Source organism: Musca vetustissima, unplaced genomic scaffold (genome assembly GCF_032173495.1).
Source record: "Musca vetustissima isolate MV318-11 ecotype Yass unplaced genomic scaffold, APGP_CSIRO_Mvet_v1 utg36391, whole genome shotgun sequence".
Taxonomy (NCBI): Eukaryota; Metazoa; Arthropoda; class Insecta; order Diptera; family Muscidae; genus Musca; species Musca vetustissima.
In genome coordinates this window covers 73,352-89,713 of record NW_026879293.1, presented here as the reverse complement: position 1 = coordinate 89,713, position 16,362 = coordinate 73,352, and the positions used below count along the sequence as shown (strand labels likewise).

The 16,362-nt window shown below is 34.9% G+C and overlaps 2 protein-coding genes across 2 annotated transcripts in view; one reads left to right on the top strand and one right to left on the bottom strand.

Annotated features, from left to right (window-relative positions):
* The window catches only part of LOC133324112 (histone demethylase UTY), a 182,922-nt gene extending 175,948 nt beyond the window's left edge, over positions 1–6,974 (top strand). Inside the window, exon 12 of the mRNA XM_061532995.1 lies at positions 6,755–6,974. Within this exon, the coding sequence (XP_061388979.1) occupies positions 6,755–6,974 (220 nt within the window). The remainder of the gene's footprint in view (positions 1–6,754) is intronic.
* A 3,509-nt stretch (positions 6,975–10,483) lies between these two features.
* On the bottom strand, positions 10,484–11,476 carry LOC133324111 (uncharacterized protein K02A2.6-like). The gene has a single exon (XM_061532994.1). The coding sequence runs from the start codon at positions 11,474–11,476 to the stop codon at positions 10,484–10,486; it is 993 nt and encodes a 330-aa protein (XP_061388978.1).
* Positions 11,477–16,362: the final 4,886 nt, after the last annotated feature.

Below are 16,362 nucleotides of genomic sequence, written 5' to 3'. Positions count from 1 at the left end.
CGTTTCGACTATAACGACTATAACGGCGGGAACTGACCTGCCAAAAACACGAAATTTGGTAAAAACTGTTTTTGAAATTTAATTACATTTTCTGTGGATAAAAAAGTGAACCGATATGGATAAATTTTGCTAGGGAGATTTGTTGTTACCTAATAAGAACTCAAAGTACCAAATTGCTACCAATTCGATAAAACGTGTTAAGCATATCGATGATATCGATCCAATCAGAATTATAAACCTGCTTGGCAACCCTGTCATGATTGTTGATCAATTTTATTGTGCTCCGTAACTTTTTTAAAAAATATTGATATTTTGTGATAAAATAAGTGTCTGTGTATTAAAAAGTGTTTGAAAGTGTTTTTTAATGATTTTGTGCATATTGTACCAATTGGTGTGGTAAATCATTTTTGATTAGTGCCAAAATAATTGTATTTTTTTCAGTCTAATTATAATAATCAACCTTTTTTTGTTTCATTACCTGTGTGTTCCTCTTGTTACATTACTTTTTTAGTTGTTGTAACATAACATTTTTTCTCTTCTTTCTTTTTGTTTAGTTGTCATTACAGAGTTGCCAACACTTTGCTTTTATAAAAAATTTAAGGAATTGAAATCCCAGATATTTTTTATTTCTAACATCATTAATTAGTAAAAAAAAGTTATTAAAAATGTCGTGTCCCTACGAGTTGTGCAATATTGTTACAGATGATGCATTATGTGTAACGTGTTGGCTTTGCCTTAATCAATGGCATGTAAAGTGTGCCCGGATTAATGCAAGAGTAGTGGATACAATTAGAGAAAATGTTGGTGTTCGTTGGTGCTGCGTGCATTGTAGAAAACTTTCTGTCGAATTTTACAATTTTGTAAAAGATTTGCGATCGGAGTTAGCATCGATAAAAAGTGAATTTTCCTCATTATCGACCCGATTTGAAAACTTTTCTTCAATGTTCGAGAAGAACCAAGATCTAGAAGAGTTTGTGTCATCGCCGTCAGTTTCTGGACAGAAACGCAAGAGATCTACGAAAAAGGCGCCAGGTAAAACTTTGCCTAGTCGTAAAGCCTCAGTTTCTGCTGGGAGTACTGTATCACGAACAGTTTCTGAAAGTGTCATAGATACAACTGAATCTGTTCGTGGCCAGTCGTATGTTGTGACGGAGGCAGCTACTGAAGCCAGAAAGGATACAGCGGAAGGAATAATAACCCCTAAAACCATGAGTGTTGCTATCCCCCAATTGGAGACAACTACTCATTGAATACAGGAGTTATCACTTCCTTCATCTGATGAGTCTTCACTGGCTGCTCCCGTGGCTTCAACTGGTTTAATCCCACAAACCTCCCAAAGACCATTAGTAACGGTTCCAGCCATGAAAATGGTATTTGTATCTATATTTGCACCGGATACTACGGCTGATGATATAAATTATTATATTAAATCAAAAATTGAGGGAAGTTACTTTTTACGATGCTTTAAGCTTCGATCAGTATATTCAGAGAGTAGATCTTCATTCAAAATATTAGTGCATGAAGATATATTTACAAAGTTGATCTCGAGAGATTTTTGGCCTGCTAGAGCATTCGTAAAGGAATTTCTAGAAAGGACAGAAAACTCGTAAACCAGAAACGGCTTCAAAAAACTAAATAATTTTCTTACTATTTGCTACCAGAATATAAGAAGGTTAAATACAAAGTTAACTCGTTTATATACTGATAGCCATGGTTTTGATTATAATATTATAGTATTTTCTGAAACTTGGCTTAAAATATCTGTGCTTAATAGTGAAATTCTAAGTTCAAAATATCAAATTTTTAGAAAAGATCGGATAAATAAAATGGTTGGTGGTGTCCTCATCGCAGTGGACGCCAAATATTCCACTAATGTAATCCAATTAAATCAATTAACTGATATAGCATTTGTCGGCATATCCATTGAATTGGGTAAATTTAAATTATTCGTCACTTGTTCATATATTCCTCCTTCATCGCAGCTTGATATCTATAATCAGCATATGTTAGCAATACAATCCATAATTGATAAAATGAATGATTCGGACCGAATATTAGTTCTTGGCGATTTTAATATGCCATCTGTGAAGTGGCTTTCATTGCCAGAGTCAGAAGCTCTTACTCCATTGACATCTGATATAAATTTAAATCAATTTACTTCTGAAATTATTAATCGATTTTGTGACATTAATCTCCAACAAATAAACAATATAGTAAATAGTCATGAGAAAATCCTTGACCTAGCCTTCGTAAATCATACTCCATATTTTGAATTAGTTAGAATACCTATTTGTATTCCTGAAGATAATTATCAGCCAACTTTATGTATATCCATAATTTCTGACAATTCGTTAAACTCATTAAAAACTACTTTTAACTATAAAAAAACGAACTTTTGCAAACTCAACTCACTTATCTCATCTGTAAATTGGACCTCTCTATGCCTTTGTAAGAGCCCTATTGATCTCGAGTTTACAATAGATACATTTTATGTTACTCTAAACAAATTTATTTCTGAATGTGTTCCTACTGTTAGAACTAGAAGCTCTGATAGCCATCCATGGAATACACGCGAATTGTCATGTATAAAAAACTCAAAAAATAAACTTTTTAAAAAATATAAAAAATCAGGATCATCTATAGACTATGCTAACTATTCTGTTGCTAGATCAAAATATACAATAGAATCCCGAAGGTTGTATAATCTTTATCTTAACAAGATTAAGGATAATTTTAAATCCAATCCAAAATCATTTTATGAATTTGTTAATCTAAAAAGAAAAGTTTCTTCTAAGCCTACAATTTTAAAATACAATAACCAAGAATTTTCGAAACACTCCGAAATTACAGAATGTTTTGCAAATTTTTTTGCCACGACTTATTCTAATACTACTTATCAGGTTAAAGACCCATATCCTTATGAACTATCAAAGCACTGTTCACCAAACAGGCGCCCGTGGGCGCTTTGGGAGAGTACCAATACAATCACAGTTCTGTGTTCGAACTCAACATTATTCTCAACATGTTGTATGCTTTCCAATGCTTTAACATAGACGATCTGTACCGAGAGAGCGAAAATTACTCTCCCAACGGATCTATGCGTGTGTCCAACACAATCATAGCAGTTTGCATATGTATTGTTGGCTAACCCTGTATCAAAGATAGATCAAATATTTATGCCCTTCTTACAAAGTCGAGAGGTCTCCAAAAATCTACGTAGTTTAAAGCCTATTAAATGTCCAGGCCTTGATGGTGTACCCAGCATAATTCTAAAGAATTGTTCAGATACATTAGCATTACCTCTAACGTTATTATTTAATTATTCCTTAAATATGGTTATGTTCCTACTTGTTGGAAGAAGTCTTATATAATACCCTTACACAAGTCTCGTAGTCTAACAAATGTTTCGAATTATAGAGGAATTGCAAAATTAAGTGCTATTCCAAAATTGTTCGAAAAGTTTATTACTACCGTTATTTCACACAGAATTCAACCCTTGTTAAGTCCATATCAACATGGTTTTCGTAGTGGTCTTTCAACTATTGCCAATCTTATACACTTTACTTCTACTGTGATAAAGGGATTGTTCAGCGTAAACAAACTCATACAATTTATACAGACTTTAGTAAAGCTTTTGATAGAGTTAACCATAAACTTCTACTTTATAAATTAAATCATATTGGCTTTAGTATAAATTTGGTAAATTGGATTTCATCTTACTTACAAAATAGGACACAGCTAGTTTTGTTTGAGGGATGTGTTTCAAAATCGATTAATGTTCCATCAGGTGTTCCGCAAGGAAGTTACCTAGGCCCGATTCTGTTTCTATTGTTTGTAAATGATTTGCCAAATTCTGTGTCGCATTCCAAATTGTTAATGTATGCAGACGATGTCAAGTTGTTCATTACCCATCATTCTGAAAAGCAAGCTGATTTACTCCAGCATGATTTAAATAGCCTATTTCAATGGTGCAGCCTAAATTGTATGGACTTGAATTTAAATAAATGTAAACATATGTGTTTTTCTAGAAATTCTTTCTCGATAAGACATTACTATATTAATAGTTCGGTTTTATCAACTGTAGATTCTTTCGTTGATCTTGGTATTCTAATAGATCCAAAATTAAATTTTAACAATCATGTTATATCTATGGTAAAAAAAGCCTATGGTGTCTTAGGATTTATAAAACGGTGGGTCAAAGAATTCTCGGATCTTCTATTAGAATAAATGTTCCTGTCCGATCTAGTAGACACTATCAACTGTTATATGTAGACTTCCACCGCACGAATTACTCTATGGGAGATCCTCTTAGTAAAATGTGTATTGACTTTAACTATGTATACTCTAATGTAGATTTTTGCTTGAGCGTAGAACAAATAAAATCTAATATTATTGTATTTTTAAATGAGTAGTAAAACTTAATAACAAACTGGCTGTTGAAGTAGATTCTGTAGCTGGTTTTTCTATTCCACTCTCAAATCCCATCATGATTCGGATCATGGTGTGTACGCGACCAATACGTAAGGGGAGGTCGCCCCCTCAGTCGGCAGGGGTGGGAATGAGAGGCGTGGGAACGTCGAAAAAAAATTATAACAAATTTTATTGAAAAATGTACCACAATTCTCCTAAATACCGAATAACGGGAAGTACCGGCTGAAGATAATTATCAGCCGGTCTTGTGCGCATTTCCTCCAATTTGAAAGACCACGTTCCAAGATGTTGTTTTCAACTTTGTATTTCCATCTAATTCGTGGCCTACCCCTTCTACGGTAACCATCAGTATATGCCTTTTGAGCTGTTGCATTCTCATTCATTCGCACAACATGGCTGGTAGTCGCTGCAGTTCAATACGACAGGACGTCCTGCGCGTTGATGTTATTTGGGGTACAGAGTTCACTTTTGCATCTTATATATATATATATAGTTGATCTGAGAAAATGTGAGTCCCTTTTTGTGAATTATTGCCTGGTCAATCTGCAACTTTATTTCTGTTGTATATTTACCACCAACTGCAGATATCTCAATATATTAGGGGCACCATTTTAAAACATCTTTAAGACATTAAAATATTATTCTTGTTTGATGACTTCAACACTAACATTTTTAGTACTTCATTGTCATCATACATCCGTTTGTGTTGTTCGAGGTTATGTTTCTCAATTTTTTATAACTCTAGATACACTCACTTTAACATCGCACACGGTTTGTCTTCGTTAATATATTTTATGCTTGTGAGTCCTAATTTGAAAATCCTGCCATGAGATCAAGTGCAGTGTGCTGGTCTATTGGTGTATGATTTACTCCATATTGTTCTGATCGTTTAAAGGAAGTTACCCTTAACTGCTGGCACTTACATGGAATGTAATGTGATACCCTTTTTTAGATCGTGGACTATGGAAAGTATATACTAAACGAGTGTTGTCTTGCCATAGCAATCTTGGTAAAAAATAATTGTCGGTATTTTAGATTTGTTCAATACATAAACAATTTTTCTGGCTAAGAAATATCCATGTATTATATATTTTCTCATATACCGTATATCTTGATCGTTACATCGGAAGCTATAGCACACATTTCCAGCACCTCGAAATACATATTTTTGATGAGAAATCAATTCAATGTCTGTTGAAATCACCGGAGTGCTCTTGGGCACGGGTTTCAACCTAATCACCTTAAACAGGAATTTTGTGTTCTTGGTAAAATCTTTCCTGGTAAAAATTCCAGTGGCACATCCCAAATTTCGGTATAATCAATATTGACCCAAATTTCAGAGAATATCGATTATTCTTGTTGTTCCCTACTCATGAGTTTTCTGCATATATTCCAAAAGATAATTTTTTTTAGTTGAAAGAACGAATGGAAAAAAGACGAAAACGAACAAAAAATGTGTGTATACCGGTTTAGGTGACAAACGAAAATTTGCATTGCTGTCACATCATCTTGGAAGTCAGTCACTGGATATTTTTAATTCTTTTGATTTGGATATATTGACGACTTAGTGCGAATATTGGGGCACATTCTTTACATTAAAATTTTATGATTCTCGATAATGATTTAACTATTTTTTCACATTCCAGAAATCTGTTTGTCATAATTGCAATTAGTTCGTCCACACATGGTACAAATAATGTAGTTCTATAAAAATACTCAGAGTTCGAACTCATTATATATGACCTGTACTTTTGCGCACCAACCCTTGACACTGAAACTTCTATATCTTAAAAATAAAACCAAATTAAATCTTACCATTTCCCCTATTTCTTCCAACGATTCTACTATCTCTTCTATAGATTTGTCCACAATCTATGTTCTTTTATACACTTTGGCATATTCTCCACCAATTCTTATATGATTTCATCTGGGATTTTGTTACATTCCTCTTGTGGATGTAAAAATTTGGAGAACTCTAGTGGAATAAAAAATATACATTTATTAAAAAAAAAACATTTCCCCCTGCGTACGTCCCTGTTATCATTAAATTAATTAATGTACATTGGTTGTTGTAGCAGCCCTATTGCTTTTACACAATGGGCTGAGGTGACAGACGTTGGCCGAGTAAGACTCGGGTCGTTTCGGATCGTAGACCCCTCTGTCGTGGAAACGAATGTACATTGGTTGCATATAATGGTTATAGTTTAAAATTCAGAGTGACCAAGATTGCTTCCGCTATCATCAATACGAATATGACCTATAGCTATATATTATAATATATCATTATTTACTACATTAAAATATATATTATTTCTCCTTTCAGTTGTGTACATTGGGTGCAGTCGGTTGGATGGTGTAATAATATAGCATGGAATGTTGGACCTCTTACAGCCCGACAATATTCATTAGCTATTGAGCGGTATGAATGGAACAAGCTTCAAAATTTTAAAAGTATTGTCCCAATGGTACATCTTAGCTGGAACCTTGCTCGAAATATACGTGTTTCTGATCCGAAGCTGTTTGAACTGCTAAAGTACGTGTAAAATGGTAAACCATATTTATATCTTTTAAAAGTTGTGAATTTAAATTCCTCAATAATTTCGAGTCTAATTTAAAGTAGATATAAAGGTTTGAGTGAATGTGGACTCAATTGCTAAATTGCAAAATAAAGATGTTCTTCGAAACAAAATTTTGCACATGCGGTTAATCACAAAAGTAAGTATACAGGTGTATACAAACATTTTATGTTTAAAAATATAAACAAAAGTAGTAGAAAAGGTTATTTCTTCGTACATAAATTATTTAAATATTTGAAATTCTTCACGAAAAAGTCAATTTTTATGAAATAAACTTAAAATTATGAAAAATACTAGTATAAAATTAAATTAAGTGCCTAATTAACATCACCAAAGGAAGTTTACACTTCAACCGCTTTAAAGAAATTGTATATTATTTTGTGATTTTTTTAAAATTACTTTTGGGTTTCGTTTTTAAAAATTATAGGAAAATTTGAATATTTTGCAAAACAGGCATTTAAACCCGATATGTCGTCGTTATAAGCGACATTCTTTTGTGTGGGCTATAAAGGGCAGAAATTCTGGACTTTTGAATTGTCGTTATAAACAATTTCGACTGCAAAATCGCACAAACTTATATATTATTTGATTAAAGCTGTTGAAATGTACTTTTACTTTGGTGATGTTATTTAGGCACTTAATTTAAGTTTATTCTAATATTTCACTTAATTGTAAGCTTATTTCCAAAAATATGATTTTTTTCTTGAAGAAAATACTAGTATAAAATTAAATTAAGTGCCTAATTAACATCACCAAAGGAAGTTTACACTTCAACCGCTTTAAAAAAATTGTATATTATTTTGTAATTTTTTTAAAATTGCTTTTGGGTTTCGTTTTTAAAAATTATAGGAAAATTTGAATATTTTGCAAAACAGGCATTTAAACCCGATATGTCGTCGTTATAAGCGACATTCTTTTGTGTGGGCTATAAAGGGCAGAAATTCTGGACTTTTGAATTGTCGTTATAAACAATTTCGACTGCAAAATTGCACAAACTTATATATTATTTGATTAAAGCTGTTGAAATGTACTTTTACTTTGGTGATGTTATTTAGGCACTTAATTTAAATTTATTCTAATATTTCACTTAATTGTAAGCTTATTTCCAAAAATATGATTTTTTTCTTGAAGAATATCAAGTAATCAAATTGTTTAAGTACGTAGAAACAACTTTTACTGGTACTTTTGCTTTTATTTTTAAACATGTGATAACTGTATATTATTACTAGAATTTTTGGTTTTGAAATGTAATATATTGGTTAGTTTTATAGAGTAACCCCCTTATCCGTAATAATATTTGGCAGTTTAGGGCACGTTTTTCGACGAAATTTTGTCAAATTTTAATTTATCAATTTCGGCTAATGTTTCAGGATAGTCCTTATATAACAATAGATATTAATATACTCTTATAAACCAAACTTCAATAGTTGTGTATATTTTAGAAAATACACTCAAATAAAGATGCGTGTGTATATGTCATTCGAATCATTTTATTAGGATGTGGTAATTTTTCAGTAATTATATTATTGTACATATCCAAAAACTAGTATAATGAATACAAATTGTTTTAATTATTGATATGTAGCTTTTTTTAAGAAACTACACTCTGAGTGGTTTTACAAATAAAACTACGTGTTGAATATGTAATTAGTATAATTTTAACAGAATGTCTGCATGATATAGATTTAAGTTTTTTTTCCCATTTTTTCGGTAATCCATTCACAATTTTTAAGAAGTATTTACTAATTCCTTAAAAACAAAATTATAAAGGGCTATTAAAAAAGTTAACATATATTAAATATACCATATTACTGGCAAATCCGTTGAAAAACGTGCCCAAACACCTAAAATAACGAAATTTGAGCGGGGCTGTACTAAAAAATTGACTTATGTTGATCGTTTTTGGTAGGGAGATTGGCTATCTAATGATGGCTATAATGATCGAAAAAATATGTCACTTACAAAAGAATATAGGGAAACGACGTCAAAACTCAAATCTAACTTTAATAAATACATTTCATACAATGCAACTTTATTAAGCATACCTGAAATTCTCGTATGTATTTACTTTACTTTCGTAATTATTGATGATAATGTTTTAACTAAAAAGGTTTTCCATATTACAATATGAAGCATGGTACAACAATACATAGAAATATTGGTAAACAATGATTGACGATATTTTAGATTTGTTCAATGCATAAAAAAATTTCTGGGTAAGAAATATCCATGTATTATATATTTTCTCATATACCAATCGTTACATCGGAAGCTATAGCACACATTTCAATACAATTCTTTGCACGATAGAATTTCGAGTTTCAGTAGGATCTAAAATACATCGTTTTTTATACCATGACATTCACATAAAATAACATTACAATATTGGGTATGTTTATGACCGAATATTGTTGCTATAGAAAATAAATTATTTTATAATAGAAAATGTGCGCGGATATTTTACGATTTTTGTTCTTCAGTTATAAGCGGTACAATTCTTCTAAAATTTCCGTGGATATACTTGTTCTAATAATAGAATTCATAGAAAATAAATTTTAAAAAAGCCACATAATTTAGAAATCAAGTGCTTAGATTCATTCCCAATATGTTTATACGACTTCCACATAACGGTAGTCCAATATTAAGTAAGCTTTTCATACCCTTCACCATATGGTAAAGTGTATATACATTTGTCATTCCCTTTGCAACACTTTAGACCCCAGACATTATATGAAATTATAGAAATTATATTATTGATCACAAAAAAGTCTATGATAGCATTGATATGAGGATATATTTAATTGGATGAAAATGGGATATTCGGGGTACGATGGATACGTTTTTTGTTCCTACCAGTGGTAATGTTTTGCAACATTGAGAGAGAGAGAAACTCTCAACACCAATCCCGGTAAATATAAAACCCCGCAAAGTCATATTTTTGCCCATAGTACCATAGAGATAAATGTACAAATTTAAATGAAAGCTCGTATGATCTCCTTATAAAAAATAGTGGCTCAATTTTCTGGAAGTGTGAGTCATGTTCATGCCTTAATCGAGACACTAGTTCTGCAAAAATCTGGGATAGTATCGATAAGTTAACCAAAAAAGTTGACGAATTAATCGCAATTCGGTGTACGATGGATACATTTTTTGTTCCTACCTGTGGTAATGTTTTCCAACACAATTCACAATTTACCACTGAGGAAGAGAGAGAAACTCTCAACACCAATCCCGGTAAATATAAAACCCCGTGTTAAATCCAATAATAACACGTGGGTTTATGTCCATTCAGAGGTTATGTGTTTTATTGTTAAAAGAAGGCTTAGGACTAAGAGTAAAAGTTAAGGCTAAAGGAATGATGAAAATAGTGTTGCCATATAATGTGAATTCAAATACAAATGTGTAGTGTAGCCAGATAAGGTATAACTATAATATTAATAAGGTAATACATAACATTTCCTCCCCTTTGTCCATGTTTATTGTGGAGAGAAAAGGACTCTTTGCCGTCTTGGCCTTGACGATCTCCGTGGTAGGACACAAGGTTCTTGCTGGGGTGTATTTGAAGTACGTTCAATGTTACCACTGGTAAATCCATGAAAATCGGACTGCGGGGTTATAAATCCGTCTTCCAGGGTTGCTTCTTCAGGTTCAATCTCTCCCAGAGAATGATCACTTGTAACTATGTTCTCGTCATCCGAATTGTCGATTGATCCTTGCGCCGTTGAGTGTGACTGAGGAGGTGACGAGCATCGAATAACATTTCTTGACTCGGTAGGAGCAATGGTCACCACTTTACCTCCATTTCTCCTATTTGAAACTCTGCCTCGTATCTGATCAACATGCCGTCTAACCTCCTTCCCTTCATGTAAAATTTCGTAATGCACGTCACCCGTTCGCCGCACTATAATGCCTTTAAGCCACTTGTTCATTCTTTTGTTGTTAGATAGAAAGTATATCTCCTGCATTGGTTCAAAAACGCGATATGTCGGGGTGAATTTACTATACTGCTTTTCAGCCATGCTAAATTGGAATTCTTCAGGTTTCATTAAGTCAAAACGTGTTCTCAGTGTCCTGCCCAGGAATAACATATCAGGGGATTTGCCCGTAGTTGCATGAGGAGGAATTCTATAATGCCGTAGGTACTGATTTAATCGCGATTGTAAATTTTCTTTGCTCGCCTTCATAATTTTCATAGCTGCTTTTATAGTCTGAATTGATCTTTCAGCCTGCCCGTTAGTAGAAGGGTGGTATGGCGCAGTAAATTTGTGGTATTTCACTCCAATTCTTGTCAAGTAATCTTTGAACTCCTCCGATGCAAAGCCTGTGCCATTGTCGGACACAATCGTGATTGGAACTCCGTAACTTGCGAACAGCTCGTCTAAGGCATCAATCGTGGCTGCTGATGAGGTCGATGAAGTTATCTTAACTTCAATCCATTTACTGTATGCGTCAGTAACCACCAGTAACATTCTTCCAACAAAGGGACCTGCATAATCAATGTGGATACGTTCCCATGGCCCTCTCGGATATTGCCAATGATGTCCCGCAAATTTCGTTGGTTCGTTTTTCTTCTATGTCTTTGTCCAACCCTGGCCAATAAACAAAAGATCTGGCAACGCCTTTCATTTTGACCATGCCTAGATGGGCCGCATGAAGGTCCTTTAGCACCTTGCGTCTGAATTTTTTGTGGAATTACAACCCGATGCTCAAATACCAAACAATTGCCAGACAGTTTATAATTTACAAACGGTGATTTATATCCGTGTTCTTTCAAGCATTTCCCAGCTTCCAAGAGCTTAACAATCTTACCCAATTCCTCATCTTTGCGGGTTTCCAACGCTATTCGCTCTGCTGTTGTCGGTAATTGCTCCATCTGTTTTATAACAAACCCATCAAAATCATCAAGGTCCTCTTGGATTTTGCCAACCATACTCGCATGGACTGCTCTTGAACAAAAATCAGCATTGATATTAGCTTTAGTATCTCTGAAGAAGATATCAAAATTAAAATTCGACAAATAATCCGCATAATTTGCCATTCGACTAATACAAAGCGTGGGAAGGCTCTTGTCCGGGTGCAAAATCTGTGTCAATGGCTTATGGTCCGTTATCAATGTGAAATGCTTCGCATACATGTACAGGAAGAACTTTTGTGCTGCCCACACAATGGCCAGAGCCTCTTTATCAATCTGTGGTATTTCCTTTCCGTGGCCGACAATGTCCTACTAGCATATGCTATTGGTCGCTCTTTTCCATCTTCTGTTTTATGCGACAACACCGCGCCTAGACCCGTCTTGCTTGCGTCAGTTGCTAGTACCAGGGGTAACTGAGGGTCATACGGTATCAACACCTGGTCGAACATAAGCGCATTCCTCAAATCCCTATACGACCTCTCAGCTTCCGCATTCCACTGAAATGGTTTCTTAGAGAGCACCTCTCGCAATGGTCTAGCTCTGGATGATAAGTTGGGAATAAACGAGCCGTAGTAAGTGGCTTTCCCAAGAAATAACTGCAACTCATCATGCGTCTTTGGTTTCGGTGTATCCTTTATAGCTTGAACGTGCATGTCAGACTTGTGTATACCTTCTCCGTCAATTCTATGCCCCAGGAATTCAACTGATGATGCTGCAAATACACACTTAGCTCGATTCAGTTTAAGCCCTTTGCACCGCAAACGTTCTAACGTTTTTTCGAGAGCACTCATAAGTTTTTCAAATGTTTCCGCATACACGAGTATGTCATCAAAGAAGTTACATACATTAGAAATACCTTGTAGCACAGCTTCCATCGTTCGCTGCCAAACCGCAGGGATATTCGCAGCTCCGTACACAGCTCTTAATGGTCTAATCAATCCATGGGTGGGTGTATTCAGTGTCAATGCGTGGGCCAGTTCGTCATCAATTTGTAAGTGAGAGTAAGCATCCGTTATATCCAAAAGGCAAACTAATTTGGCACCTCTCATCTTATTAAACAAAAATTCCGGTTTCGGTATTGGATGCTCATCTATAATAATTCTCGGATTGAATGTGGGCTTGTAGTTACCCGTGATTCTAATTTTGCCGTTCTTCTTTACCACCACATGCGTTGTTGAAGCCCAATCAGAAAATTCGACCCTTTTATAGAGACCGGCTTCCAATTTCCTGTCTATCTCCGCTGCATATTTGTCCCTCAAAGCAAACGGGATTTCTCGAGCACGAGCGAATACGGGTTTGGCTTCTGGTGCAAAATTAGCTTTGACAGGTGGCATGTTCAACTTACCAGCAACTTCACCAAATGCATCGTCGTATTCTTTTAGTAAATGGCGTAGAACATCGTTTTCCTTCTCGCTTAATTGTTTGTTTGTCGTCTTGATGGAATGAATAGCGTCCGTACCAAATGCTTTCTTGAAATCAATTTCTTCTACAAAATGCGCAATTCATTCTCTTCCCAGCAGCGAATCACAATTTCCTTTCACAACATTTAAATTTAACTTCTTTGTTTTAGAGCCAATTTGAACGTTGACTGCTATACGTCCGAGACATGGCACCTTATGACCGCTGTAACTAGTGAACTGCCTCTCTGTTTTTATAAGCTTTGCATTCTTCTTTATTCTACATAAGGTCGTCTCACCCACAATTCCACAGGGAGATCCCGTATCTAGCTCCATTGGAATTGTAGCATTTTCAATGCGTACATTTAAAACATGCTTCTTAACCTTATTTTCCATGCGTAGCACTGTACGGCATCCGAATCTGAGTCCGATTTGTAGTCAGACTCCACCTGATACGTTTTTGACTTACAAACTTTTGAAATATGACCTTTGTTTTTACACGCAAAGCACACAGCATTCCGAAATCTGCAACTATCTCTTGTGTGCAGTCCACCACAACCTTGACACTTATCGCCAGCAACTGCATTTGAGCCCCCTTGAACTTTACATTGCTGAACCCCACTTTGAGCGTCGTATCATCAACATTGTTATACTGGCTACCCGCTTTCATTTCGCTAGCCGATTTATGTGAAGCTTCCAATCTTGTTGCAATGTCATAAGCTGCATTAAATGTGGTCGGCTCCTTTGCAATTATTTCATCACATATATTCCGTGCCTCAAGGCCGCAGAGTAGTTGTTCCGTCAACATTCTGTCTAAAAATTCACCATACTCACAATGCGCTGCCGCTTGGCGTAGCCGTAATGAATATGCTGCTATCGTCTCTTCCTTTCCTTGGACGATGTTGCGAAATTTGACGCTTTCTGCATAATTGTTCTTTTTGCCATCAAAATGATCACACAACTTTTGTTTGATCACATCATATTCAATGTCGCATGGTGAACTCGGGCTGACCAGCGTCCTAAGAGCATTATTAAGCTCCATGCCCATGTGAACTAACAAAAACTTCTTGTACTCGCTGTTCGGTACACGGCCCAATTGCAATGCCCATTCGCATTGTTCGAAGTAATCTTTCACCAAAGTTCCATCTGCACTCTTGTAGGGCGGAATGGATACAGCCGTACTTGCTGTTCGTGATCCATCGCCACCGAGCCCTTGCGCCGTCGTGGCGCTAACAGATTGTTGCAGAGCATCAGCAATCAACTTTGCAAACTGCCTATATTCCTCGTTGTCCAATGGCATTATCCCACTTCTGACACCAAATGTTAAATCCAATAATAACACCCCGCAAAGTTATATTTTTGCCCTATGCGACATAACAAAAAGCTGCATAAGTATTTGTTGTTATGTCTGTGAAAATTGGTACCATAGAGATAAATGTACAAATTTAAATGAAAGCTCGTATGATCTCCTTATAAAAAACAGTGGCTCAATTTTCTGGAAGTGTGAGTCATGTTCATGCCTTAATCGAGACAGTAGTTCTGCAAAAATCTGGGATAGTATCGATAAGTTAACCAAAAAAGTTGACGAATTAATCGCAACTATACCGCTTACCGTGAAAAATGAAATTGACAGCTGTATAATAACATCGAAGGAACTTGTAGAACAAAAAAAACTAAAGCGAAAATGTCAAAATCAAGTCGAGAAAAGAATAGGGCAATTGAACCAAGATATGCGCAAAATCCGACACCAGCTTTATCGCACTGATATTTTAGTGAGCCGCTTGCCAACAAATGTGGAGCCTGTTGTTATCTCCGTTAAAATACCCCAAGTTCTTGGAGTATCATTGGGCGAAAGCGATGTTGTTTTTGGCTGGGGAAAACGAAAAAAAAAACTCTTCTAATAAAATGTTGCTCTATATTAAAACGAGATGAAGTTATGAAAAAATATATGGCAAGCAAGAATCTTAAACTCGGCCAAGTTATCCCTACAGCTATTGATTCCCGCATTTATCTCAATGATAATTTGCCTCCGGCTGCAATTAAAATTAAGAATTCTTGCCGCCGTGCTCTCAAGGATAAGGAAATTAAAGGTTTTAGACTTATAGTGCGGCTCTACAAAGTTTGTGACGTCGGAAAATATTAATGATGTGCCCTTTGAAGATAAAGCTTTTCTAAGAAGGCAACTTGGTCGTCGCAGTGTCCCGTGTAATAGATTCGATTTAGCAGATAATTAATATCCAATAATGTAGATAATTTGTTTAGATATGGTAGGGCAGGGAGGGTTAGCATACCGTGCTGTCCTATCGCTTGTTTGATAATCGATAGAACAGCACGGTATTTACAGTAGTTGCTATCTTTTATGTAATTTTATTTATTTATTTTTTTTTTTTTGTAATCAGCTTATTTCATTTTAAGATTTCGATATAATGATTTTTAAGATGTTTATAATTAATTACTTGTCTTTAACGCACATTTTTCTAATTTTCATTTATGGTTTCACGTAATGTAATGAGATTATCAGCGATGATGCTTTTATAAGAAAATTTTGCTCTAACGCTGATACTATTAATATCGGGGTTTTCAATGCGAAATCTCGATAAAATTTGATGAAATTATTTTTTTTTTTTTAATCTAATTTGTTACATATGGTGTGGTTGAAATTTGGTTTAAATCCCATATTACCAACAAAGCTGTTCATGTACCGGGATATAAGATAATTCGTTATGATCGTGTAGGTCGTCGTGGAGGAGGCGTCGCATTATATATTTCTTCTCCTATGAAATCTAAAATTGTTTCAAAGATATCAAAACCTGGTGTATGTGAAGCTCTTTTTCTGCATGTAAATTCAGGTACATCTAGCTTGATTATTGGTGTTGTATACTTGCCCACTGGTGATATTAATTCTTTGGAATCTGAACTTGTGGATATATATAAAGATATTGTTATTGTTGGTGATTTTAACTTCGATATTTCTGGTCGTAGAAACTTTGACTCCCTTTCTAATCTTCTTTCCAGGTGTAATTTGTCGGTTGTACACAATAATAAA

What these genes read in the sequence shown, in the direction of transcription:
- LOC133324111 (XM_061532994.1), bottom strand. Translation starts at nt 11,476, where the DNA reads ATGTTACTGGTGGTTACTGACGCATACAGTAAATGGATTGAAGTTAAG.